Source organism: Corapipo altera, unplaced genomic scaffold, assembly GCF_003945725.1.
Source record: "Corapipo altera isolate COAL_440 unplaced genomic scaffold, ASM394572v1 55, whole genome shotgun sequence".
NCBI lineage: Eukaryota > Metazoa > Chordata > Aves > Passeriformes > Pipridae > Corapipo > Corapipo altera.
The window spans coordinates 6,560,643-6,586,619 of record NW_020884882.1 but is presented as its reverse complement, the minus strand read 5'-3'; the positions used below and the strand labels follow the sequence as shown (position 1 = coordinate 6,586,619).

Below are 25,977 nucleotides of genomic sequence, written 5' to 3'. Positions count from 1 at the left end.
TCTGAAGATATTTGTATTTTCAGTCAAGGTTCTCTCACTATGCTTGCAGGCTCTCTTCTCATTTCTCCTGTAGGAGAGGCTGGTTTAATGATTACAGCCAAAAAGACCGCTAGGACTTCACAGGTCACTGTACACAGTTAATGACACAGACAAATCCGTACTTTCAGAAGTGCCTGCTGGCTCAGGGCTCTGTCTGGAGATGCTCAGGAGCTCATTATTCAAAACTTCAAGCTTAAGTTATGGGTAATCAGCACATCTGAAGAAATACACCATACCCAGACAACCAAAAAGTGAAGAAACAAAAGCTATTACAGAAAATACTAACCTTAAGCATTAAGGTCTCACTTCTAAAATGGGGACATTGTTCACTTATCTTCCAGTGAGGTAGAAACCTTAGTTAATGAATACCTGGAAAAAGTTCCTAGCTCCACAGATGAAAAATAGTATTACAAAGGATAACTTTATATCATTCCTCTTTATTAGTAATACTTGGACAAACATTATAAAGCAATGGTATATTTATTTTACAGGTGGCAAAAAAAAAAAAGTTATTAGGCTATTTCTACCAAGAACTATTGATTATTACTTAAAAAGGAAAATAAAATGCAAAATGAAACATTGATAACAAGAAAAAGAAAGTGAATTAATACAGATTCCTTTGGCCTACCTTTACAATACCAACATCACATAACCTCCAGTTCTCCCTGCAAGGCATCAGTTATTCCCCAAAAAGGAACACTCGTATCTTTTTATATTTATTTTGCTATTTAAAAGATTGAAATTCTCCCCACAGTAAACAGAAAATAAATATAATGTTTATCCTAAGATAAAAAAAAAAACAAGGAGGACAAAGGAGAAAGGATGGTAAAAGGGATAAGAAAGAAATCAGAAAATATTTGCAATTTCCTTTCCATCATTTGACAGTCTCATTCTCTCTGCTTTTAGTGATCTTCTTTTTCACATGTTTTTAAATGGAGCTATTTTGCCTCCTCTGAAGAGGACAATGCATTGAAAAGACATCTCTGTAGCTGGGAAAGAGCTTGTGAACTCTCTAGAGAAGCCCAGAAAGGCCGCAGAGGAATAATCAGGTGGAGAGGCATTTTCGCAGCAGAGTTATTGAGCTGTAAATATTAACATGAAAATCAAACACCCCAAGAGAGCAGGGGCAGCCACACGATTGCTTCATTCCCATACTCTGACAAAGACCACTGCTTTGGTCACAACCCTGGGGCATGATGTCACCCATGGCCTTCAACAGCTTTTGGTCACCACCAGCTCAGTATCGTACTTTCTTTACAGAATCCAGGTAGAGGAAAAAGAACAAGGTATGTCTCACTTTTAACCCATTGAAGAATAATAGGAATAACTACTTATTAACATTAACCCTGAAAAATCTCATAATGCCTTGCTGCCAAGGAACATAAATGGAAGAATGTCACATGCATGGTGTACCATACACTCTTAGATACAAGCTAAATCTACTCTCAAAATTTAAATTCTAAGCACAGTCTCTGACAGTAAGGAGTATTACATGCAAGCAACAAGAGACACTGACCTTAGCACTAAATGAGAAAGAAATAAAACTAGGCTTAAAGTTCCAGAAGAAACACGTTGGCATGAGCATCCTAATTATCTGGAGTTTGTTACTATAGCTGATAAACTCCGTAACAAGAAAATTCTTGGGAAACAGCGTTACAGCGGATTTTCTCAGGCTTGTGGAAATATTATCAGTATTTCACCCATATCCACCAAACAAGACCAAACAAAAAATCCAAGCCCTTCAACCAGGGACAGCTTGAGCTTAGACAACAGGAACACAAAGAAGAGACAGAACTATGCTTTTGCTGAGGAACCAGAGGAGAGAATAAAACCAAGCACTACAAACACCGCAGACCTGGAGCCAATTCCTCTCTCCACAAAACAAATGAACAAACAAACTTAAACCCCAGCACTGTCCTGTGTTCAGCCAGCAAGGACAAACACTGTGTTCTTCGCCAGGACATCCCGTGCCTATCACAGAAATCAACAGCTAGGACACTGTTATGGGGGATTTTTATTGTTTGTCCTGCGACAAACCCTTGTATCTAACTGGAAGAAGAGTTATCTCAGTGCCACATGAATGAGGGATGAGCCATCAGGCAGTAATGGCTTTTTGCTGCTGCAAACGGAAGCTGCATCTCAAAAAAATTACCTAAAGGTCTCATATACTACATTGAATTCCCTGAAGAGCCAAAGGAAATTTTGTGGTATACATAACTATTGTGCAAAATTAAGTTAAAAAAATGCATATATGCCTGCCTGGGCAGGCACACAATACAGCATTTTTTACACACCCATTCAAGTCATCTTCTCTGATCAAGAACCACAGTCCAGCCAGCTCAAAGCTTGCTGCATGTCAGGGCAAATTAGATGATTTGTGTAGAGTGTCCAGTACATCATGAGACATCTCTAGGGGAAAAAAAATTCCACAACCCAGGCACTCCTCAGTTGACCCAGGCGGGCAAGTTCACAGCAACCTTGCAGCTTGAAATTATGTAAGAAAAAACTTGGCTTCTGTTCAGAACAATGGGGAGGGAGAAGGAAGGAGAAGGAATTAAGCCTTTTTCCTTATTAGAAGACTTGAAATGCAATAATTGGGAAGGAGAAGAAAAGCTAGCTCTTCTCGTAAAATAACCTAGTTATTACAAGTCTTCTTAGACCAGAGGCTTACACTTTTATCTCAGCTCCCGTGTTTCCTTCTCCCATCTCTTGCTCCTCTGTGGCCTCTTGGGGACCTGCACAGATTCAGTGGACTCTCCTGGCATTTCCTGCCTCTGTGACTGTTCCTCACTGTCGCTGCCGTCTGTGCAGGGCAGCATCTTTTATCTGATGGCCATTCCACTGGTCAACACCCACCAGGGCAACCTGCTCTCCACATTTGTCAGGGTTCAACTCCCAGACAGTTCTAGTGCATATGAGATGTGTCTTTACTATTTTTATTAGCAACAAAACAAAATTTAGTCATTATTTCTTTTTTTTTTTTTACAGTGGGGCTGGAATGCAAACAGATGAGCTAGGAAATCTTCATTTGAGTCAAGGTGTTTAATGGTAAACTGCAACTGGGATCATTTCAATGTATGGGCAAACCACCAGCTAAACCCAAAACCAAACAAACAAAAACCCACCCCTTGTCATCCCAGAATCAGGAGATTCTGCAGCAGGCAAAGCAAATACCATTTGCAGTGGCTGAAGACCTCATGGCGAGCCTGATGGTACACATCTATTTAAAAACATTAAACATGTTATTTACAAGCTTCTTCTGAGTCACCCTGGTCTCTCGGGAATGTGCATTATATGTTCAAGAAATTGGAGTAGTTCTTTTATTTATGTTCCTTTAAAATGACTGGCAGATGGGGAAAAACCTTCAGAGAAGTGGCCCCAGGCTGTCATGAAACATGTATTTAACACACCCACAGTAAACTACTAAACACACTTCAGAAGGTACAGCCTCTGTAAATAAGGAGTAGTTCCTTTTTAAAGTCTGATCACTGGACTACTTAATTCAGCACAAATTTGAGATGTTCTGTGGAGTCTGCCCAATTTAAAGAGTAATTATTAGCTATATTTTCCATTAACATGATGACAGTAAATTCTATAAGGGCAGAGCCATAATTTTAAGGACATTTTCAAAACATTGGTTTTACTTTTAAGTCACAATAGTAATGCCTTTTTCCTGCCACATGTGGAAGAATCACTGTGGGCTGAAATAGAAATCTCAGATTCCCCAAAGTCAGGGTCTTACACAAGTGGATTCCACACACACAAGAAAGTTTGGTCTACCTGAAACAATTTCCAAGACTAAGTCTAAATCCGGAATATCCCAAGAGAAGCACAGGCTTCAATCATCCAAATCCCAGCAGACATACAGACTCCAGCCTAAGGTCTGGAACATATTTAATCAATTCACTCTGCTAGCTCTCTACAGTTTCATAAAATAGCCAATACTGCAATAACAGGGCCAGAAATTAATTGTACACTGGTTGGTGAATTACACGGAAATAACAGGCAGCGCAGGGTGATGTAGTTGCTGTTGAGGTGCAACTGCACCACAACAAAAACAGATGAGAGACAGACAGTGCATGTGTGTGCACACATGAGTACTTGTGTGTGTGTGTATGTGAGTGCTGTTTTCCATCAGAAAAGTAGCACTGATTCTATTGGTGACAGTGCTATCTATATATACACACATTTATAAATACCAATTCTGCTTATAAACAAGCATGTAAACAGCATAAAGAGGGAGGAAACAGAAATTTAAACTGTTAGGCAATAAGAAAGTGAATGAAATGAAGGGAAAATTGGGTTGAATAAAAAATGGCAAGGGAAGGTATCAAATATTAGATAACGAGGAAAGCTCTCAGAAGTGAGACAAAAGCACCTCTTGTTTTGCTCTTTTTGGACTAGACTTGACAAATACTCCGGTGTTCAGTTCTAACAAAGAGACAAGATCACATTCGAGGTCTTTTTGTTCTGCCTTTAACAAGTCTTCATAGTGATACACTGATGAGACCAGATACCAGATTGTTATCTAAATTCAGCTGCTAAATTCAGTGTTAAGACACTAAGTTCAAACCACACATTGCCACATTTATTTCACAAGTCGAGCCTGAGGATGGATTCCTCCAAGATGAAGCAGCCCATAAGCATCATTCCCTCCCTCTGCAAAGGTACTCTAAATGCCAGGGAAACAAAATCACCGTACGGCTCTGACAGTTCACCCTTCAGCACACAGACTGCAAACGCATCTCTGCACTAATCGTGCAGGCTGAAGAGGCAGCAAACACTTAACTGCTGTTTGCATAGAGGCTGCTTGTAATTTGATGTAATGTACTGTACATCAGTCAACACATACTGAAGAGAGAACATACACACTGCAGAGAAGGCAGAGAGGCAGTGCTGACATCGAACACATTTTAGTTACCCTATTATGGATGTTCTTTGAGTTCATCAAATTAACAATCAATTTATCTGATCTCTAAAAGCTGCTGTACTGAGGTGTATTAACTACTAAACTTCACACAGGCATTAAATGGCTGAATTGAGCACAGGGTACTGGAAGTCAGTTTGTGTGTTGGCCAACAGCAACAAGGAATGAACCTCTCCCTGCGGACGGCGAGACGGCAGAGGAGCATCAGCCTCCTCTAGGTACTGTTCAGCCGCAACAGATACCCGCGGAAAGCAGAAATCAGGGATGCTGTCCTCCCTCCTCCACCCCCAGCATGACATTTAATGTCTGAGAATAACTGAAAAGAGGAAGAAGATGGGGGGTTGGAACCAGTTCAGATGACAATTTCAGGTTCGTTCCCTTTTCATTTTGTTCCCGTTCACAAATTTAACACACACACAGGACAGGATCTTCCATTCTCTAAATATCAAAGGCTGTGCCCTGAGAGACTGATAGAGCCACGGTCACCTGAAAGGCAGTGTCCACACAGCCCTAGACAGGCAGCCTGAGTGACTGGGAAGTGATCTGGTTGATTAGGATGGATCTTATCGGCCTGTTTCAGAAAACTACATCGGGAATTATTCTTCTTGTGTTCACAAGATTAAATCAACAGTTTGATGAACTGAGTGCTTTGCTGTACTGCTCCACTGGCCTGAAAGGCAAACTGATTTTTTGGATCACAGCCGTAGGTTCACAGAAAGCACTGGTGGGTTTGTGAAAGGAAGGGTTTGCAGAAGGGACAGGAGATGAGAACTGAACAAAATAGATAAGAAAAAAAATTGAAATTTTAAAGAATATTGTTAGGTTCAATTATGGTGATGTGTACAAGAAATTCTTCTGAAAGAGTAACACATTTTTTTAGACCAGAACTTCATTTCACACTAGTTCCTCCAAGTACACAGAGCACTGGCTAGAGCAATAAGCTGGTGGCTGGTAAGACAGTGACTGGAGGCAAACAAAGTAGCCTTACACACACAGCAATAGCTCACATGCAGCCCCAAGACATTACAGATCATTTTATTGAGGAAGCAAATGGTGTCATTGACACCTGCCAGGACACATCAACTCATTTAGAAAAGGGTACTGAATCTTTAACTCCCCCACTGAGAGGGCAGAGGGTTCAATTGAAGACAACACCTCAACATAACCTGCTTTTTCAAAGGTAGGTGGGTGCTTCCCAGGTCTCATGGGTACAGACAAGCCTGGGATCCCAACTCAAGGAAAGCATTCCTCATCCCCTTCAACAGAAATCCCCTGCCACCTTTTCCAGGTGACATCAGTTTATGCAACCCCCCAGAGCCTGCTTCAAGTTGATGATGAAGACCCAACATGAACATATCACTCTGGAAGGCTTTTTTTTTTCCCCCCCTCCAGGCTTCTATCACTTTTTTCTGCAGAGTTTTTTATTGAGACAAGTTATTAGCCAAAAAATACAGAAATGACAGTGGACTTGCATGTAGGGGTGACCTTGATGCACCAGAAGTGGGAGACAGCTCCAAGAAGAAGGATCAAGGCCAAGAAGAATAACAAACAAAAGTTTTCCTCCCATTCTTTACACATCCTAAATGCTTTACAAACATGAATTAAACGATAAGTACAAGGGCAAAAAGAGATTAATTCAAACAAACCAAACTCGGTGAATGCCACACACAAAACTACAAGATTTGTGAAGCTAAGCAGAGAAAAAGGTACAGTCAACCTTATTAATAAAAAAAAGGTATGTACTCAATACATTCCTTTCCCACTTGCACAAATGCTCTACAGCTTATGAATACCTCTTGTGCTGCTTACTGCTCTGAAAAACTACAAGCAGAAAAACGTTGCATATTAATGCACCCACTGCTCACAGTAGTCCACAGCCACCTAATAAAAGATAACGTGGGAGCCAGAGCTTAGGAAAATCCAAACAAAGAAGAGGCATCATCTATAGCAAGGAGTTTCACTTCATCTTCTGAGATTACCTTCAGCCTTTCTCTGCTGTTTTACACTTCTCCAAAGAGCTGTCTGTGTTTTTGCTGTACTGTAGCACTGCCCTGAGCTTTTGTCAGGTTAAACCCAGCAAGAGGCCAAATAGCACAAAGAGTCAAATAAATATTTACTTGGGAGAAAGTATACAACTAATATGCTAAGTGAAATCTCCTGGCATCTGAAGGGTTCCAGGAGAGACTCCATTTCTCTCGTATCATACTTTTCAAAGGTTGTTTCTACCACTTGGAGAAAGCAGGACAAAGCACACACAGAATCCTTAATAAAAATCCCAGCTCAGAGCAGTACATATATTAACTATTTACAACAAGCTCCCTCCATCTCCCTCCCTGCTTCTCAGTAACAAATAAATGCATGAAAGAACATGAGCTTAATCTTCTCAAATTGAGTGTTTCTAAGGTTTTCCTTACAGATTATCAGGTCTAACTCTCATCCTTTCTACCCAGAAAACACTACAGTACAAAACTTCCTTCAAAACAGTTGAGAGAAGACCCACATTTTGTGAAACAATTTAAATTACATGGATGAGATGTAAAATTACTGTAAGAAGCCAGAGTTAGAAGATTAACCATTTATAACAAATTACCCAGGTCTCATTACTGGATTACTTATTGGAGATTAGACAGTCACATTGGAAACACAGGTGTGGAATGGAATGTGTACCACCAGCTCCAAACCCTGCAATTACACACAGTCACATAAGCAGGCAGTTCAAAGGAGCTATTCCCTCTAATTTTTCTGATTACCAAAATATTTCAGGCACTCCAAAACAAAAACACACAAGCGACCCAAGGGACTGAAACACACAACTACAACAAGCTATCAGAGTTAAAGGGAGGAAGACCAGGGGCATTACCAGTGTAACGATCCTCTGCAAGGAATTTGTTCAATAAAATTTGATTTTTAAAAAAGTCAAAAAGCATGCACTGCACTGCAGGCAGAACAAAGCCTACCATCCATTCCCACACACAGTCCCCGACAAACTGAAGGGTGCAGTGGGAAGAATACACCCAACAACGAATCCCAGCATTGGTTTCATCCCAGTACAGCTATGTCATGCATTCAAGCCTGCACTCAAAACAGCTGAATGCTGCCAGTAGCAGCAATGCATGGCATTCGCTCAACACAAGTCAGAAGTGCAAATCAAGTGTCAGGCACTACAAAGAAACAGAGAACCAAACAGTGTTTCTGACACAACTGCCATATTACGCTCAGGGACCACCCGCATCCCGAGCACTGTGCACGCAGTCCTGGTTCACAGCTCTCAGAGAGGATTAAATAGGTGTGGAAAAGTTCCAAAGATGACCAGCCAGGATGATCAAAGTATGTGGGGCAAGTACCCCCTAACCTTGCTCTGATCACAGAATCACAAAAAGAATCAGGTTGGAAAGGACCACAATAGGTCATCTGGTCCCACCTCCCTGCTCAAGCAGGGTCATCCCAGAGCATATTGCACAGGATTGCATCCAGACTGTTCTGGAATATCTCCAGTTAAGGAGACTCCACAACCTCTCTGGGCAATCCAGTGATCTTACAGTTGTCCTTGGACATTCACATTTGGGCACACTCAGGATCAGCATAATGAACTCGACGGATCTTTAGCATGACAGCACCCACTGTCTCACTTCTTCCAGTGCTTTAGTAGAAGATGTAGGGAAAACCCCAAAAGCTGAAACACTGAAATTATTTTTCATACATGCCTTTTCCTCTGAAAATTTTAATAAGACTGTCTGGAGAAACTGAGTTTCTCAGGATCTATTTGAAATAAGGTAGACCCACAGTTCATCTCATGCAAAACTAAAGGCAAAGCCTTTTTAGCATTTTTATAGCTTTACTGTTTCACAACACTTTGCCCTCCCATTATAAGCTATTCCATCATACAGATGGAATAACTGAGATAGATGGACTAAATAATTGTTTCAAACTCCCAAAAGAGAAATGGCTATTAGAAAATGAGCAGGTTTTTCCTTCCAATTGTGTGCTCTGTCCAGTAGATTACAGTACTCTTTCAGAGATTACAAAATAAAAGGATAATGTATTCACACAATCTGCTGCATTCAAGGGAACTACTGAGTTCAGTTCTGGTCAATACATCTCAAAGACAGAGTTGCAAGGGGGAAAGTGCCAAAAGACAACAAGTAGAATGAGAAACCTGGAAAAAATCATTCACACAAGCAGATGCTGAAAAGGTAAGGACTGCTCAACTTAATGGGAAGGTAAAAGAGGGAAGAGAAGTCTACAAATAGTGAGTAATTAGAATTCCTTTTACCTTTTTCAAATAAAGGATATTAAATGAGGAAAAAAAGTATTTGCAACTGGTAACAGAGAATTTATGAAGTATGTAAGTTAACCTGTGGCCCATGCTGCCACACAATGTTGGAGGCACAGAGTTGAACAGGGCTTCAGGAACAATGCCTGAGTCACATGGAAGAATGGATGGCACTAATCCAAGTTCCAGAGAATAAAACTACTGAATGAAAATAAAACTCTTGAGCAGGGCATGTGTCAGCCTCCAACTGACAACAGTTAGGAAGACTATTCTCAAAGCTACTCATGAAGAAGTTTTCTTTGTGGTTTTGTTTTGGTGAGGGGTTTTTTTTGCTTCTTCCTTCAAAGCCTTTGCAAACTGACCACTGTCAGAAGAAACAGGACAGTCTCTGTGTTTGATTCACTGCAGCAGCTCTTATGTTGTAAGGAGTATGTAACACAATTGCTCTTAGAATCCTACCGGGAAGGTACTTGGTTTTTAACATCAATAGTTCAAAACATTCTTCAAAAACAAATCTCTAAGTCTCTTACTGCTGAATTTTGTTATCATGCAGAAGTGGGGACAAAGCCAACATGGACATAGCAGGGGATGAGAGAGGGGAATTCCTGACAGCTTGATCCTCAGAAGGAGAAATTTCAGCTTGCTAACTCCACTCTGAGCCATCACATCCATTCACCCACAGCTCCAAACTACCAGCAACCACATTCCAAGTGACCATCCCCTCTTAAAACAGCAGAGAAAGCAAACTTCTATTTCAGAGCTCTTTCCCACTTCATCCCCTTATTGACAGCTTTTTTCTAATATAGACACACATATACACAGATATATAAAAATATATCTAAGCCTGAGTTGGAAAGCTTTAGCACAGTGGAAGGAAAAATAAATAAATAAGTGTCAAGGTCTGCGTGTATTCAACAAATAAAAGCAGAATTATATAAAAGCAACAGCTAATAAAAAAGATTGTTCTGCACTGCATTTTCCATCTTTCCAGCCATTATAGGAATAAAATTATCCACAGAGAAGATCAAAAACCTTTTTCAAAACTAATACAATTAAGCTTTATTACACTGTTTCAAGTACATTTCTCTCCTCTCCCATCTAGCCCCCACCACCTCCCACTCCAATCCAGACTAACGGTTGGAGGCATTCTTCTGTTTCATTACCAGCAAAACACTAGTGTTTAAGGGTCAGAAACTATCTAATGTTTCAAGAGAGGAAAGAAAAAAACCTGTTCTTTTTATCTACTTGCTTTTGTACACATAACAACTAGAAGATAGCTCCTCTGCAGCTCTGCAGTTTGAATAGGACTGTGGGCAAGCCACCTTACTCCCCCTGAGAAGATCCTGCACTAGAATATCCCTCTCATTGTTTAAAAGGGTGTCCCTGTAGCAAGGGACATGGACTTGAAAACACAAACCACAACAAAAGATTTCAACAAGAGGACAATGAAGCCCAGACACAAACTTCTCCCCACTCCACTGTCCATAAAGGACAGACACACACGCAGGTTTTCCCTGCAATTTCCACTTCATGAAACCAGATCCAGAGAGAAGAATATAATAGAAGCACACAGCATGGGACCAAGAAATTGCAAAAATCCCCTTTGCGTATGAACATATGGACAACTGTGATAATTAGAACGATAGCTGCTAGATTGTTTGCAATTTCACTGAACAGTCCCCATTATCTAGAAATAGAATTTAAAATCCGAATGCAACACTGAGTGGTAGTTTTAATAGTTTATTTTTAATGAACTGCGTGGATTAAAAGTGTTGCTAAACTGTATCATATGAAATTGCTCGTGGGCATGTTTTACCATCGATGGCTTAAAAAAAATGCTGCATGGACAATCACGGAGTAGCAGGGAATGAGAACAGGAATAGATATGCCAACAGTTTCCTACCATCTCTATAATCTGCAATTTTCCCATGTTCCATACTCACCATCATGCTACATGTTGGTAGTAAAGCTGATTGATTTCTCTGTCTTTTTACAACCTCCCTTTTTCAGAATTGTTTGCATTTCTTTTTAGTCACACAACACAACTACAAGTCGAATGTATGCAGCTCCCTGTCAGGAGGTCTAATTGCTTCAAATTGGAGAAGATTATTTTCCACATTTATTAAAAAATAAAGACTACTTATAACATTATTTCATTTTGCCAGGAAGTGAAGAACACATTAGTTCATAAGGAACAGCATGGCTGCTCCTATTTTTATGGCATCAATTTTTAAAAACTCATCATGGTAAACAATTAAACAGAGAAGCAAATCCCACGTTTAGGGGAGAGATTCAAATCCCTAAATGGATTTTCAAAGGTCATTTCAGGCTTAAAAGATGCTTGACAGTGTCTCTTTAAATCACGTTCATTTCGAAGGCTTATCCAGCAAGAAGCAGGCAGTGCACTGCAGCACCATTCTTTGAACTGTGGGGCTCCCCAGAGAAAAATTAATATTACAACTTTAATTTGTATTTATAGCAAGATTTATATTGTGGTGTTATGGGTTTTTTTTTAATTTAGGAAAGGATTTTTAACAAAAGGAATAAAAAACAGGGCACTTGTTTTGCTTCAATTTAGCTTTCACCTAAACCCCATGGTGAAAAAGAAAATAGAGTTTGAACTACTAGAAATCTTCTTAAAAAAATCATCCAGTTAAAAAAACCTTTATCTTTCAAATGCAAGTTGCTCAAAAGATTCATACACCTTTTCCAGCACATATATAAGGAGCGGGGGGCTGCAGACAAGACAATGGGAGCTGAGATTTCCAGGTTTCAGCACAACCCTTCTTGGTTCTCTGCTCTTTGGATCCACACAGTTCCATGTCCTACCCCATCAGTGTGTGGAGGGCACAAATACAGACAATTTAAGCCTACCTTCCTCTCAATGCGGGCCAACTGCTCCTTATAGAAGGCCTCTTGTCGCTTCAACTCTGCCTCCCTGCCTTGCAGCTCCACAGCCTGGGAAGAACAACAAAACAGCATTAGCAGAAGAAGAAATTAAAAATAAACAATGTGACTGCAAGGAAAGCACACAGGACGCAGACTGGAAAGAACTTTAAAAAAAGAAAAAAAAAAAATCACTGCTCAGGACTGGTGCAAGGCATCCCTCATGGTGGAACTACAAACCTTGAGTACTTGCAGCTCATTTTGGGTTATCCCCAGAAGTTTGATTATGATACTAAGAGCATTTCAAACTCATAACCTTGATTTTACTACTTCTTATTAATTGGAAACATATGATTGTAACAAGGCGACACCTTCCTGTTGCCTTTTTCAGAACTCCATCTTACCCATGTCTTTGTTTTTCTGTGAGTCATGACAGTCGTTACTCCAATGTTCTTCACCTTACCTTACCTTAAAAAAATAAACTCAAATCCTCCACTTTATAAACTCTTGCGCCTTGGAGTATCAGAAAGCTTCTGTAGATTTAATACTTCCCCACAGCAGACATACATAGGACTACCCTGGTAATTAAGGACTCCCTCCACACACCCTCTGTGCATTCCCCATCAGCACCCTCAGAGTTCCTCTGGCTGGGTGCTGCAGACTCAGAGGGGAGATGGGTGTCAGAGAATTTCTCTTCCATCTTTCAAAGTACAAATGTGACACTCCAAAACAGCAAAGCTGGTATATAAGCTCTTGCTTCAGAATAACCTGGTCACCAACTAAACAGTGCTCAATTAAAAAAGTCTGTGTGGGTACAGCAATAAATTGTAGCCCTCTGGTTCTTTACACCCAGCACCACTTCATTGCATTCCCACCCCAAAACTGCACTAGCATTAAGGAAACATGGCATTGATGGAACTGAATCAAACTTTTAAAGTTTAAAAATAACAAGCAGCAATAGCAAGACGAATAGCACTTGTTCTTTACTGCCCATCACACCCCAAAATCTCTGGGGCCACATAAGTCATCAGCAGGCAGAAGACCTTTCAAAAACAGAATGAATAGCCTGTTTAACATGGACACAAACCCTGCCAATCCATAACACCCCAGCAGCATTGCTCGTAACTTCTAATGATGGTACAACCACAGAAAATGCTGGTCCAATATGATTAAGCAGCTGGGACAGAAACATCCCTGTGGGCTCAGACCTGTCATTTTATGGCCAAAAGCCATTGCTAACGAGAAAAATTACATCTGAAAGCAAGTTACTGTGCATGTCCTTCTTTCTGCTCCCCTGCTGATGGAAATACAGTGGTATAATAGGGTTTAGAAGAGATTTTAATTTAGGCAATGAGGGTGGTTGATAAGTAAGCAAGAAAAGGAGTACATGAAATAGGAGGGTTGTAGTGGTGTGGTGTGTGTTTCTGTTTGTTTTTAAAGAAAAATAAATATTTTGGGTTCTATGTTTGCCATCCCAGACCAGGGGAACACACAAGCAGTACAGATTCATGTCTATTTCCTCTTGCTCTTGAAGACATTTGATTAAAAGCAAAATCTCTAGCTTTGCTTTAACCAGAGCTGCTACATAACTTCTCACCTGCAAACCAGCTGGAACAGGATGGGGAGAGGGATGAGAATGAAGTGCCCCATACATGTAGCCCGACAAAAGAGATATCATAGCAACAATAGGGGCAGTGATGGGTAGCTTGTAAGTGCTAAAATTATGACCATTTTCTGGTAAGAGAACCATAGCTGTCCCTCTCAACCAATATCCATCTTCTCCACAGAAAAGGACTCAGCAATTAAAAATAAAATGAAACAGATGTAGGAAGGTGGGGTGGTCTGGTGGGTGACCAAAGGACCCCAATTCTCCTGTGGATTTTCTGCATAACACCCATAAAATCAGATTACTAAGTCAGTGACTTCTATTTCCTCTAAGGAGAAAATAAATAAGGAAAAGAAAAAAGAATAAGACAGTACTGACCCCTCTGCAAGATTCAGATGGAAGGTGCTTTTCATGTGAAGGAAGGAAGAAAGAAAAAAAAAAAGAGTCAAATGATGAATTCTTAAAAACTCAAGAAATCTTCCTTTTAATCTAAATAACTTCATTATGTGGTAGTGCTAGTCACCTTGGGATAGCAGACTATTCTGGAAGCTCAAAACTGATATTGTAACCAGACAGGTGGGCAAGAGGCTTCATTCTGTACCCACACACTCACTCATGTTTTCAACCCATGAGCTTGCCTGACCTTGTTCACCAAGAAATTCAGGACATTTATCCATATGACACCTCTGGAAGGGAACACCACCCAAATACCTAATCTCTCGAGTAAGGTGCTGAACTACATGATGACAAAACCCATGGACTCCCAAGCAAACCTCACTGGAGCTGGCATGCCCACAGTGAATGATTTCTCCATACCAATGCACCCTGCAGCAGACAGACATTCTGTGTGCCACTTCCCTTGGGTCTCACAAAATTGATGTCAAAGAACCAAATCCGGATCTCCCAACTGCAGACTACAAGGTTAGAATTCTGCCCATTCTTCCCCCTAAGTAATTTCTCCCATATTATCCTCCATTATGTTCCACTTGTCACCCATAATGTGTGATGAACCAGCGGTTGCAGAGAAAACTTGTACTTGCAACACAAACATATTTTCGATGCCTTGCTTGTTTTCAAGAGCTGCTGATGTTTCAGTGCATTGAAGTACACTGAGCAATATTCCATTTGTGACAGATCTGCTTCAAAGTTGCTTTTTGTTTCCCTCTAGCCCCAGCTGTTATTACTAGAAACTTTAGCACACTTTACGATGGCGTTTGAAGTATGAACGGTACAGTCAGAGCATGTGTCATTTGAAATATTCACTGTTCCAAACTGGGTTAGGCAACTAGGGACATTCTGAATGAATATAGGATATTTATTAAAAGCTCCCCTAGTCCTGTTGCTTATTCCCTACTTGAAGTCAGAAGCCTGTGATGTCCCAGGCAGAACTGGCTGCTATGGAGATGATTACAATTCCACAGGGGATTGAGATTGCAGGTGCCAAACAAAGCATTAGATACACTTTTCACAAAGAGGTCTTTAGAACTAAAGGAGGAAGGAGAAGGTAAGACATGCATGACAACAGACTGGTTTGAAAATCAGATATCAGAAAACTGCATTTCAACTTCCACACTGCAGAAACACCATTGGAGCTTGAACATATTAAGCAAGAGCTGACCAAAGCCCAGAGACAACATCTAAGCTGTGTAGAACACAGCAGAGTGTGATGTCCAAGAAGTATGAATATAGAAACAAAAGAGAGAGAGGGAAAGAAGAATGTACTCAGCTATAAAACACAGAAATGCAGCCAAAACTTAAAGAAGTACCCTGGGACATATTTGCAATTGGCCACTGTTCTCTGTACAAAAGCAAGGTGTAAGATATATTCAAGAAATGCTCAAAAATCCCCTGTGATGGTGTCAGAAGTTACAAGCACTCTTACAAAGCATTCTTACAAAAGGACAGTGAAGGCATACTACTGACATGATACTAGAGCTTCCATGGGCATGGATCCATGGACTGGTTGGGAGCTCTTTCAGATTCTTCCTCTGCTTTATCTTTACACCTTTTCCACAGCCCAAAGTTACGCAGGTTATCTCAGTGCTGCTTTGAACGGAGACAAAGAGCCAGGGCAGAGTCACATGCAATTCTCTGCCTCCTTCTCTCCCTTTATCAAGTAACTCTTTTAGAAATAAACTGTGCAAGCACATTCTAAAGCTATGCATTACATACTGACTCAACTGAAGAATTCAAGCACTGGCCTGCTCGCTGACAAACAGGCCAAAAGAAATATTTTACAAACCTCCTAATTGAGGTAATGAAATAATATTGGTTCATTCTCTATGAACAAAGCCAGACACTCTTAGCCTTGTTCTGAACTGACACCAACATGCCACAAATGAGACTGTGCAACCAATCTCTAGACCTGGGCTTCACTCTAGCTACAGTCATTCCTAGATTAGCTTTGGCTTTGCCCTCCACAAAATATCACCAGATTTTTATTATTTTTAATAAAATAATAAAATAAATAAATAATAATAAAACTAGGAAGGAAATCTGTTGGAAAAAAAGGGGTTCTTGACAGGGTCAGATGACAGTAGGGAATGTGGCACCCAGAAATAAAGTGCAGCAATAGCACAGCCCACAGCTGACTGCTACCATCGGGTTGTCTCTCTCCACAACCCTGTCAGGATTCTGGGATTTGGGGAGAGGGCACAGAGAAGACTCTACTGGAGGACAAAAAAAAAAAAAAACAAACCAAAAAACAAACCAACCCTCTCTCTGCAAAGGGCAACTCAAGCTAGAGGGAAAGATCCAAACCTCAACCTATAAAGAACTTCCTCAAAGGCAAGTCACAGAATTTGTCAAGATTACTGCAAAAATATTTGTCTTCCTGGCAAAATGCTTCCACCACTCACAGACAAGCTAGTGAGAGGATGCCTAGATAATCAGTCAGAAGCAGAGAAATAAGCTACAAGGATGAAGGAAAGGTCCTTAAATCTATCAAATGCCTAGCTTCTACATCATCCTGTTTTTGCTGAGAGGAGTTATCAGCTTCCCTAAAAGGTACCCAGTAACATCCCTGCAGCAGCACAGCAGAGATGTTTTGGCTGGGCACCTCACCTTGCCCCACTTCACAACTGCAGCTTCTAATACCTCGTGCTTTCCCAAGTCTCTTCCAGTCCTGGTGGCAGCCCAGGCGGCAGGGGAAAAACACAGATGCTATTAAAGATCTCAAGATGAGAAGAAGGAATTTACAGCAATTCACTGAAGAACAGAGCTAACTCCAAAATTAGCTAGCTGGCATGTTCCTGACCAAGTCTAAAGGGAATGGCAGAGCTGAAAGGGCAACACTGAAATAGTAAGAGGCAGTTTGTGCACCTCGTGCCTGAGACTACAGCAGAACTGTACAGTGAGGTTTGTAGCGGGCAAGTAACCATAGAGGAGCCTTGACTCAAACTCCACTGGCACCAGCAGAAATATCACCACTACTGTGGAACTGTCTGCAATTGTTACTCCAGACACACGAGGCCTACAAAATCACTGGCTTTTTGTCCTACCTCTCATTCTCTTGAAGGCAGGTGACTGGGTTTTGTTTTAGAATGCAGATGCAACCCAGTGCCTTAAAAAGCAGTACCGGTGTAACCCTCATTTCCTCCTGTTTCTGCTGCTCCCTTAGCCAACAACACACATCACCAGATCAAGTACGGTTTCAGCAGCTGTAAGCTACACAAAAGGAGCCAGTGAAAATCTTTATGGAGGAAATAATATGCAATTTTCTAGCTGAACACCTTTTAAAATGTAATGACAGAAAATAAAATCCTGCATCTGTGCTCAGCAATAACAATCTGTACGCGCGCAGTAACAACATGACACTTGGAATAAGCGAGATCCAGACAAAAAAAAGAGAGCTTACCCAGGCGTCCAAATCCGCAGGCTTGGAATAAAGAGAGCGCAAAAGGGAAAGGAAGGGAAAGAGAAGAAAAAGAGAAATCAGTGATTTATGGAGGCCGCCTGCTGCTGTGCAATATAGCTTTTAGGATGACAAGTTTAGAAAAGTCCCTTAAAAATGACAAGCATCTTAGGCAATGCAGTGCTGTCCCCTGTTGGGAACTGTGCTGTTAAAACAAAACAAAAGCACATGTGCCCCCAAAACCAAAGCGAAGTCCCCACAGCCTACTGCAGGATCCCCATGTAGGGTGGGAGCTAAGCAAAGGCAGTTGGAAAACAGCCAGTTCCAAGGAGCCATACAAGGTGTTGCACAATGACAGAGATGTAGATACACACAACATGTAACATGGCAGTGCTCAGCAGACTCAAAAGGAGGCTGTCACCAACTATGCTGCTTCCAATTATGTGCAAAAAAATAAGTATCCTTTTGCAAGTGCATTTTTAAATGCACAAGCTGACCTACATAGGAAGTCATCTTCTTCCACGGACAATTTCAAAGACTGCTTCCTAACAGAAAGCCAGCTGCTGATCAGATTTCCAATCAAATCCCCCTTCATAGGCAACTGAACACATCTTTAGTGCACAGTCCAAACCTCTGTCAAATCCGAGCTGCCTCCACCTGCTCCTTCTTTGTCCACAAGTCTACTTAAGTGTAGAAACAAGCAGAAAAAGCAGGCTGCAGTATTGCCTCTTCTTTACTTATTACTACATTTTACTTTCACAGTAACCCAGCAGCAGCAAAGCAAGTACAAGATGATAAACATTTCATGCCCATAACCACCTCCTTCTGAAGCCAAGGCATTTATGAGGCAGGTACAGCTCTCATTTGCTGTCAAGGGCTGCAAGCCTTCTCCGCCTCTCAGGATTGCCTTCAATCAGAGCCCATTTGCTAAGCAGGAACTTCAGAAAGACTGGTCTTCTTTATTATGATTATTTATTTGAGGGGAGTTGACAGGGCACAAGGAACTTTCCTCTTGGTCATAGTTCAGTGCCAGAGGGAGCAGATGGTGGAGGGTAATATGTTTATGGAATCTGCCATCATTTTAATGGCACAGAGCAACTACTTCAGGAAACTGAGGGGTGATGTGTCATCAGCTATGGGTGTCATCCATCCTTATCCTTTGCAACAGTTCAGAGGGCTGGAACTCACCATCTACAGTTAAGCTGGGGGAAGCCAATTCACCCCTTTCTGCAGACAGGTTTGATATAACAGCATCAATTCTATGGCCAAACAAACCAGTACACAACAGGTGTTCACTGGTAATCACTGAACAATCTTAACAAAAGCCTGATTTGAATAATATTTTTCTTCCTGATGATTTTTACAGTCAGGACAGATGTACTTAGTTTTGTTTTTACATTTTAGCAATTGCAAGCCTGCCCATCCTCAGCAGATGGACAGGAGGAACACAGCACTCTTTATGGTGCCTGTTATTATTTCAGCAGGTAGGTCATGCACACCATTAACTCTTTAGTGGATGTACATCTGTCATCCCTGGGTGCCCAAGCCACGAACTGACATTCCTGGTGGACAAACACTTGCATGACAAAATGAACCCAAGGTATTAAGTGATACTGGATACTTGCTGAGAAGACAGCAAGGAGAAGGAATCAGGTGTCCCATAAGATACAATGCACAGCTGCAGATTTGGGGTTTTAGAGGAATACAAAAGTGTTAATAACCACAGGGCATCTCTTCTGCAGGTACTGCCAAAGGCTTTAATTTTGTCAGCTTTCAGGAGGGGGGAAAATTATTACTCCAAGAATAGACAGATATACTCCACTGAATGAAAATAAGAAAATTAAAATGTGTACATGCAGTAGGACACATTGCTGCATTGGGAAAAAAATAACTACATTTGGAGAGAAGTACAGACTAAATAAAATACAGTAATAAAATAATACAAAAATGAAAACTCTAGAGGGCTCCTGGTTTAAGTTTTGCTACCTTCTAAGCATGTGCCAAGATCTCTTTGCAGACCTGAATTACCAGCTTTGACTGACAACAAAAGACACAGTTTGCCCACTAATATTTTTGAAGTTTAAGCCATCTGTTTACGAAATGAGCAATATCTGGTTTCTTTGCTTCCTGACCAAGTGAGCTTCACTTATAGTTCACAGATGGCAGCTTGTGAGTTTTACAAGGGACACAAGTCATCTTTCAGCACCCTCGGTCAATACTTTTGAACTCTTCTGCTGAAAAAGAGAAGTCTTCCAGGTAACTCACTGGGTAGCACAGGAAGATGAATAAATACAGGACTTAATCACTTGAGGTCAAAATCGGATCAAGATATTCCTCTTAACTGTATCAGAGGCAAAAGGTTACTGAAAGAGGATCTCAGGCCAAACCAGCAACCCCATGCCCTAAGTATTCATACGGGGGAGAAAGATGACAGAGTCCACCCAGAGAAGGCTCTGACTGAATATGGGAACTACGCAAGTAATGCATCTGTGCTTCCAAAAATTTCACATCTGAGTATTGATTACTCAGGCAGGGGATGTTTTCCCATACAGATATCAACAGTCCAACCTCCAATGGCATCAAGAATACAGTGCTAAATTAGTATTTCACTCATATGGACAATTCTCAGCATCTTTTCCCAAACCTATACACAACATCACCCCTACACATCAGGCACAGCACTCAGGTCTGTCATAGTCTGGGCAAATGTAAGAATGGCAGTGAGAAATCAAAACAGTTCTGGGATCGGTGGGGATGGAGGAACGGATCAGTAGGATAAAATAGCAGCCTTAGCAAGGGCAATGCCTTTGTAACCTGACTGGAACCAGCTTCCCCCTTATGTCCATTGCCTTGCCAAAGTCAGTAACTCTGTCATATAACTCATTTCATTGCAGCAGGACCGATGACTCGGGAATCCAGACTACCAGCTTGGTGGAGATCTTCTACTTAAGAACTCAAAACAGAGTATTTTTAGGGGCACTGTCAACTTTAGGAGTGGAAGATAGAGTGGGAGATGCAAGAAATGAGAGGCAGCAGGTGCCCAAAACCAAAGACAGATGCTGGTGACAACTTTAGCACTCATGTCAGTATCTGAAGAGCTCTGCAGCACATATTCTAGCATCTTGATGACCAGACTTCATCACTGAATGAGCAAAGAGTCATTTCTTCTTAAAGCAATAATCCACTACTAAACTTGTCCACAATGATAGGAATTAAAGCATTTAAAGAATATCTAGACCTTCAGTATCCACTCCAGACCCTTAAACTCTTCTAGTTTAGTGAAAAAGTGAAGCAGTATCAATATTAAATGTTATGAGAGTCTGAGATGTAACCAACTGACAAGGGAGAGAAGCAGGAAGAGACACTGAACAGCAATCAATTTTGAGGAAAGGCTGTGATGAAATTGCTCAACTTTAATGTGTACAGAGCATACACAATTCTATAAACATGAAGATTGGAAGCAGCCGAAAAACCCTTTGCCCTTTTATGATTCAGGGACAACTGCACTCCTAATACTTATGGCACTGCTACAAATAGGTTTGCAATGCCGACAGTTGATGGTTTTCATTTAAAACAAAATAAAGAGAAAGCTATTTTATAAAACCCAAAGTAAACCATCTGCTTTCATTGCTTGCTTTAATACTTCAGCCCATTTCCACATTCTCCTTTTCCCATCACCACTTCTATACATGCATACATACAGTTTTCATTTTGTACGCTGCCAACAGACAAGGCATTCAATGTCTATAGAAATCTTGCAGAGCACAGCCTCTCTAGAGATGTATGCTCAAGATGCTTATTTCTGATAGCAGGTGAGTCAATGACTCCCTTTAAATTTTTACCTCCTTGCTTAAATTCCTACTCTGCCTCTTAGACTTAAAAATCTCCAAGTCCCTGACCAATTTAGCACAAAAAAAACCCCAAAACAACCAACCCTCAAGTGAGGGCATCATGAAATTCTGTATTAATTATGACTTCCTATCCCAGAACATATTTCAGACCCTACTGAGTCAAGGAGGTATTTCTCAGAAAGCTAGAAACAAAGGCCACTCAACTCTTCTTGGATTATTTCTAGCTCATAATCATTAATACAGACTCCCATTACGTTAGCCTAAGGGTGGCATATGGCTTTCTAGGGATAGGACAGACGGGGGAAAATAACAGTTAAGCATGCCTACATCCCAATCCCATTGCTGTGCATGCATATGGGGACAGAGCTTTCTCTTGCCAGATTCTTAAATACCAAATATATTAGCTTCCGAGTCAAACATAGTATTTCAAACACAACCACTGTTTTGAAAAAAAGTCAAGATGACATGCATAATCAACCCACATGCCTTCAAGCAGTAAAAACGATGAATCCTGTGAGTTGGGAAGGAATTCCCTTTCCACATTTGCTCCAAGACATTACATGCAATTTTTACCTGCCTCTGACCAAAAGAGATATTTACAGGCACCAGCCAATGGACATAGGTTAGTACAGTACAGTGAATACAAATTTCCTGCCACGAGATTAGAAATCTATTCTTTTTTATTTAAAAAATACCTCAAATACTATACAGTTTAAGAGAAACGCAGCTGACTTTGGGTCTGCTTTTTAATACAGGTAAAGACTATCTTAATTATACAGTTGAGTAAGAAAATTCTTGAAAGCCTTCAGCCATGGTCATGCATCCTCTGTCTGTCTCTATGAATACCTCTGCAGGTGGAGAGTCAGGTGCACTTTCAAACATCATATTTTATGATTTTACCCCCTTTGATAACCTTGTAAATCTTCCTGTTCTCCCTGTTCTTTCATCCCAGACATACACAAAACACACTTCACACAGCCTTACAGGGTTGGTATCGTTCTGAGGGCAGAATCCAAGCTACCAGTTGGCCAAGATGTATGTGGGAAAGACATATAGGAATCAACATTTAGTATAAATCACATGGATTCCAAAGCCATACTGAAAGGACCACAAAAAGCACAGGGGACTCGAGGTAAAATAAATGGTCTGTGCTAGTACATATACACAATCATGCTTGCATTAAGGTGTTACCTATGGAGTGAAAACATGTGGAAAGAATAATCAGAGACTTCCCAAGGAATTAAAAAACATAGAAATGAGAAACTTGACTACTACCTCCCTCATTTCTGTGATCACTTAAGACACACTGGCAGTCAACACCAAATTTCCCTACAACCAATTCTGAAAATGTACCTCAGCCTTTGCCTGCAGCATCCCCCATGTCCTAGGTTATGAAAAGGCTGCCAATTAAGTTGTGGTTTTGAGCTACAGACAAAATGTCCACTAGAGACTCTGATTCTTGCTTCCAAAGCACTTGCAAACCACTGTGTGTTTTAGGGAGAGAACATACTGGCTCTCAAATACATGCAAGCCTCAGCTCCTTTCAAGGTTGTGATCAGAGGAAACGCTGCAAGGTTGCATCTTTTAATGAAGTCCAAGTATATCATAATAAAATCATCTGCAAAAGGAGGAGTGTAGATGCAGCAACAACAAGGATTTCAGGCTATTGTAAAACTGCATTCTTCATTTTTACATTGCAATCTCCGGGGAATGATCGTATCAAGAGCAACTTGCAAATCTATGTCACTGCCAGCAAAATGTTGATTTCCCTTTGATAGGACAATTTGCAAAGAGCAGTTTTTATATTGTGGAAATGCTTAACCCTTGTAAGAACTGCAAGAACTCAAAGTTGATTCAATGACCGTTTACTGGGCAATGCAACACAGTCTTGTTCAAGGCAGATGACCTGGAAAAAAAAACAGGAGTGGGTGGAGATCATTCTCTCTTTCTATGAAGGAGCAGTACCTGGTAGTCTTATCAACAAGGACCACAAACCAGGTCTTGCTGCTGTCAAGAAGAGGAAGGCATAGACTGGGTGCAGCAGGAAGAGTCAAGCAGTTTGAGGAACTTTTCTTAGGAAAATAAAACAACATTTTGCTCTCAGTGAAGCTTCTGAAGCTCAAAAAAATTATGCCACATGCTAAGGAACCAGAGAAGTATTTACTGCTGGACTTTTTAATCAAAAGCAAGAAGCTTGAAATTTAGCTTTAAAATAGTGTATGCTCTAAATATAGCTCTCTCAGGTCATCTGACTGCTAAGACTCATGCTTCATGAGTCTGTAAATTGAAAGAGTCAATCCAGCAGAGAGTATCACAGAACCTCAAAGACAGATTGCTATATTTATAGTAGTAGATACTATTTACAAACATGTCTCCACTCTGTTTGCTCTGTAATTATAGTTGGGGCATATACAATCATTTACTTTCTGTAGACTCCTTTGGTATGCCACACCTCCAAAGTCAATCAAAGTAATTTTAAGAACCTGTTGATTGATTTATTGATCAAATAAGTTTACCAGTGCAACAGACTGGAAATAACCAGACAGGCAAGTGATCTGATAAATATTCCTGGAGACTAGTTACTATAGGCACAGCAAGTCAGCAGAAAAGAAACCCCTGAAGGCAGGTCCAGGCTTTTTTTAGAATCTCTAACTGTTGGCCCTAAAGCTTCATTCCTTATGCAGACTGGCTTGGTCAAGTGCACTCCCCAAACAAATATTTGAGATAACTCTGTAGAATCCAGTGTTAGCTATCAAATTCAACAGAAGCAATTGGCTAAAGTTCAGCTCCTATTGCCAGAAACAATGTGACAAGAAAGGGAGAGTGCAGGGTGTTATATGTGGTTTGAGTCAGGAAGCAAATACTTCCATCTGATCAAGGGCATGAGATGGAAGAAATGCATGAGGAGGATCATCATCCACAGGCAGCTTCCAGTGCTTGGGGCTGTTTTCTGGTGCTCCTGTGGTGAGACTTCACCAAAGCTTTCACCAAGCTTCAACTGCAAGAAGCAGATTATGCCCCTGGCCAGCACTGAAAACCATAAACTCATCTATCAAGTATTCACTGAGATGGCCTATTTTTTTTTTCCTGTGGATTTAATTGCAATTTAATGAGGCTTCCAATGAAACATGTTGGCAGCTTATCATAAAACTAAGCTGAACATAACTTGTACTCCTTTTACACTGTCCATTTAGCTGTGTGAAGAACTGTCATCCAATTCGAGCAAGTGGCAAATTAGGCTTCAACTCTGTTGCATAGGTGTAGTTTCCTAAGAGGCAGAGGACAGGAGCACTAACAAATCAGGAGGCAAAGGAAAAGCTTGTATTACTATTATCATTTCTACAATATTTTAGATTATCTTTTGGCACTGTAGTTTTGGAAAGTTTACATTTATCCCCAGAACAAAAGAATTAAATGTCCGTGGATGTCAATAGCTTCTTCCACAAGAATAAAATTACAGCAGGAAAAACACAAGTTCAGGTTCAGACAAAATAAATTAGCCAGATCAAATTCACAATCTCTCATAACCTCTCAACATTTCTGAAAATAAATGCCACACTTAGCAAAACAACCTTTGAAATAAATACCTTTAAATGCTTATTTATCTCATAACATTATCCTTGCTGCCTGTCATATATTATATATTGCATCCATATAAAAATCAAAAGAAAAATCCACTCAAAGAAACCAATGCTCCAATGCTCCTTTTTCCTTTTAAGGTTGGTTATACACGCACAGAGATCTTAAAACATTTTAAAGGATGAAGCTCTCCTTCTCATTAGTACCACCATCACGTTGTTCTGATCTGTGGTCATATAACCTTTTGCACCTTTTCACTCTATTGAATCAATCTCCCCTGGCAACTTCTGGTGTGGCACTCCGCTCCCCCTGCCTCCGGCTCTTCTTCCCTCACTAATTCTGTGTTCAGAACTGTGAAGCACAAAATTAGACGTTTCAAATTAAGCAAGGAGAGAGAATGAGAGAACCTTATTAAATCAACATTAGCATCAGAGTGTCTTTAAAAGAGAAACTCAATTGCAAAATATTACTTGTCTCTGTAAAGCTCTTTACATTGACAGAAATGAGACAGGCGGCTGCTGAGATCATGTTCTCCGTCCCCACCGTCCTCCTCACGCCGGTCACAGTGCCCGAGCAGTAAGCACAGGATCCTTTTCAGACCACAACCCCCAAGGAAGCAAAGCCTACCCTGAACTCACAAGCACTGGAATTGCCAAGTAAAAAGGACCAGATCTACTAGCACAATGTTGGGGAAGAAACACACAACAAATAGGACACTAACACACCAAAGCAGACTCCCTTCTCCTCCCAAGCTTTCCACAACACTGGCTGTTCTCTCAACTCACATTACAAGTTACCAAAAATTCTTTCTTACAACAAGGCAAAGAGCCATTGCAAGGTTTAGTTTCCATTCTCAGTCTCCAAAAATCAGAATTACTGACATGATGGTGATGATCAGCCTATTTTGTTCCAAAACACCTTAACTTTCAGAATGCAAACCTCCACTTACTGGCCTGATATCCT

General features: G+C 40.7%; 1 protein-coding gene across 4 annotated transcripts in view; it reads right to left on the bottom strand.

The window, feature by feature from the left end:
* CHCHD6 (coiled-coil-helix-coiled-coil-helix domain containing 6) overlaps positions 1-25,977 on the bottom strand; it is a 109,339-nt gene that overhangs the window by 60,847 nt on the left and 22,515 nt on the right. For 3 of the 4 annotated variants that reach the window (XM_027640748.1, XM_027640749.1, XM_027640752.1), the window contains exons 5-6: positions 17,588-17,608; positions 12,114-12,197 (exon numbers count right to left, since the gene is read on the bottom strand). In XM_027640748.1, the coding sequence (XP_027496549.1) occupies positions 12,114-12,197; positions 17,588-17,608 (105 nt within the window). The remainder of the gene's footprint in view (positions 1-12,113; positions 12,198-17,587; positions 17,609-25,977) is intronic. The other variant, XM_027640751.1, reaches the window with a different exon arrangement.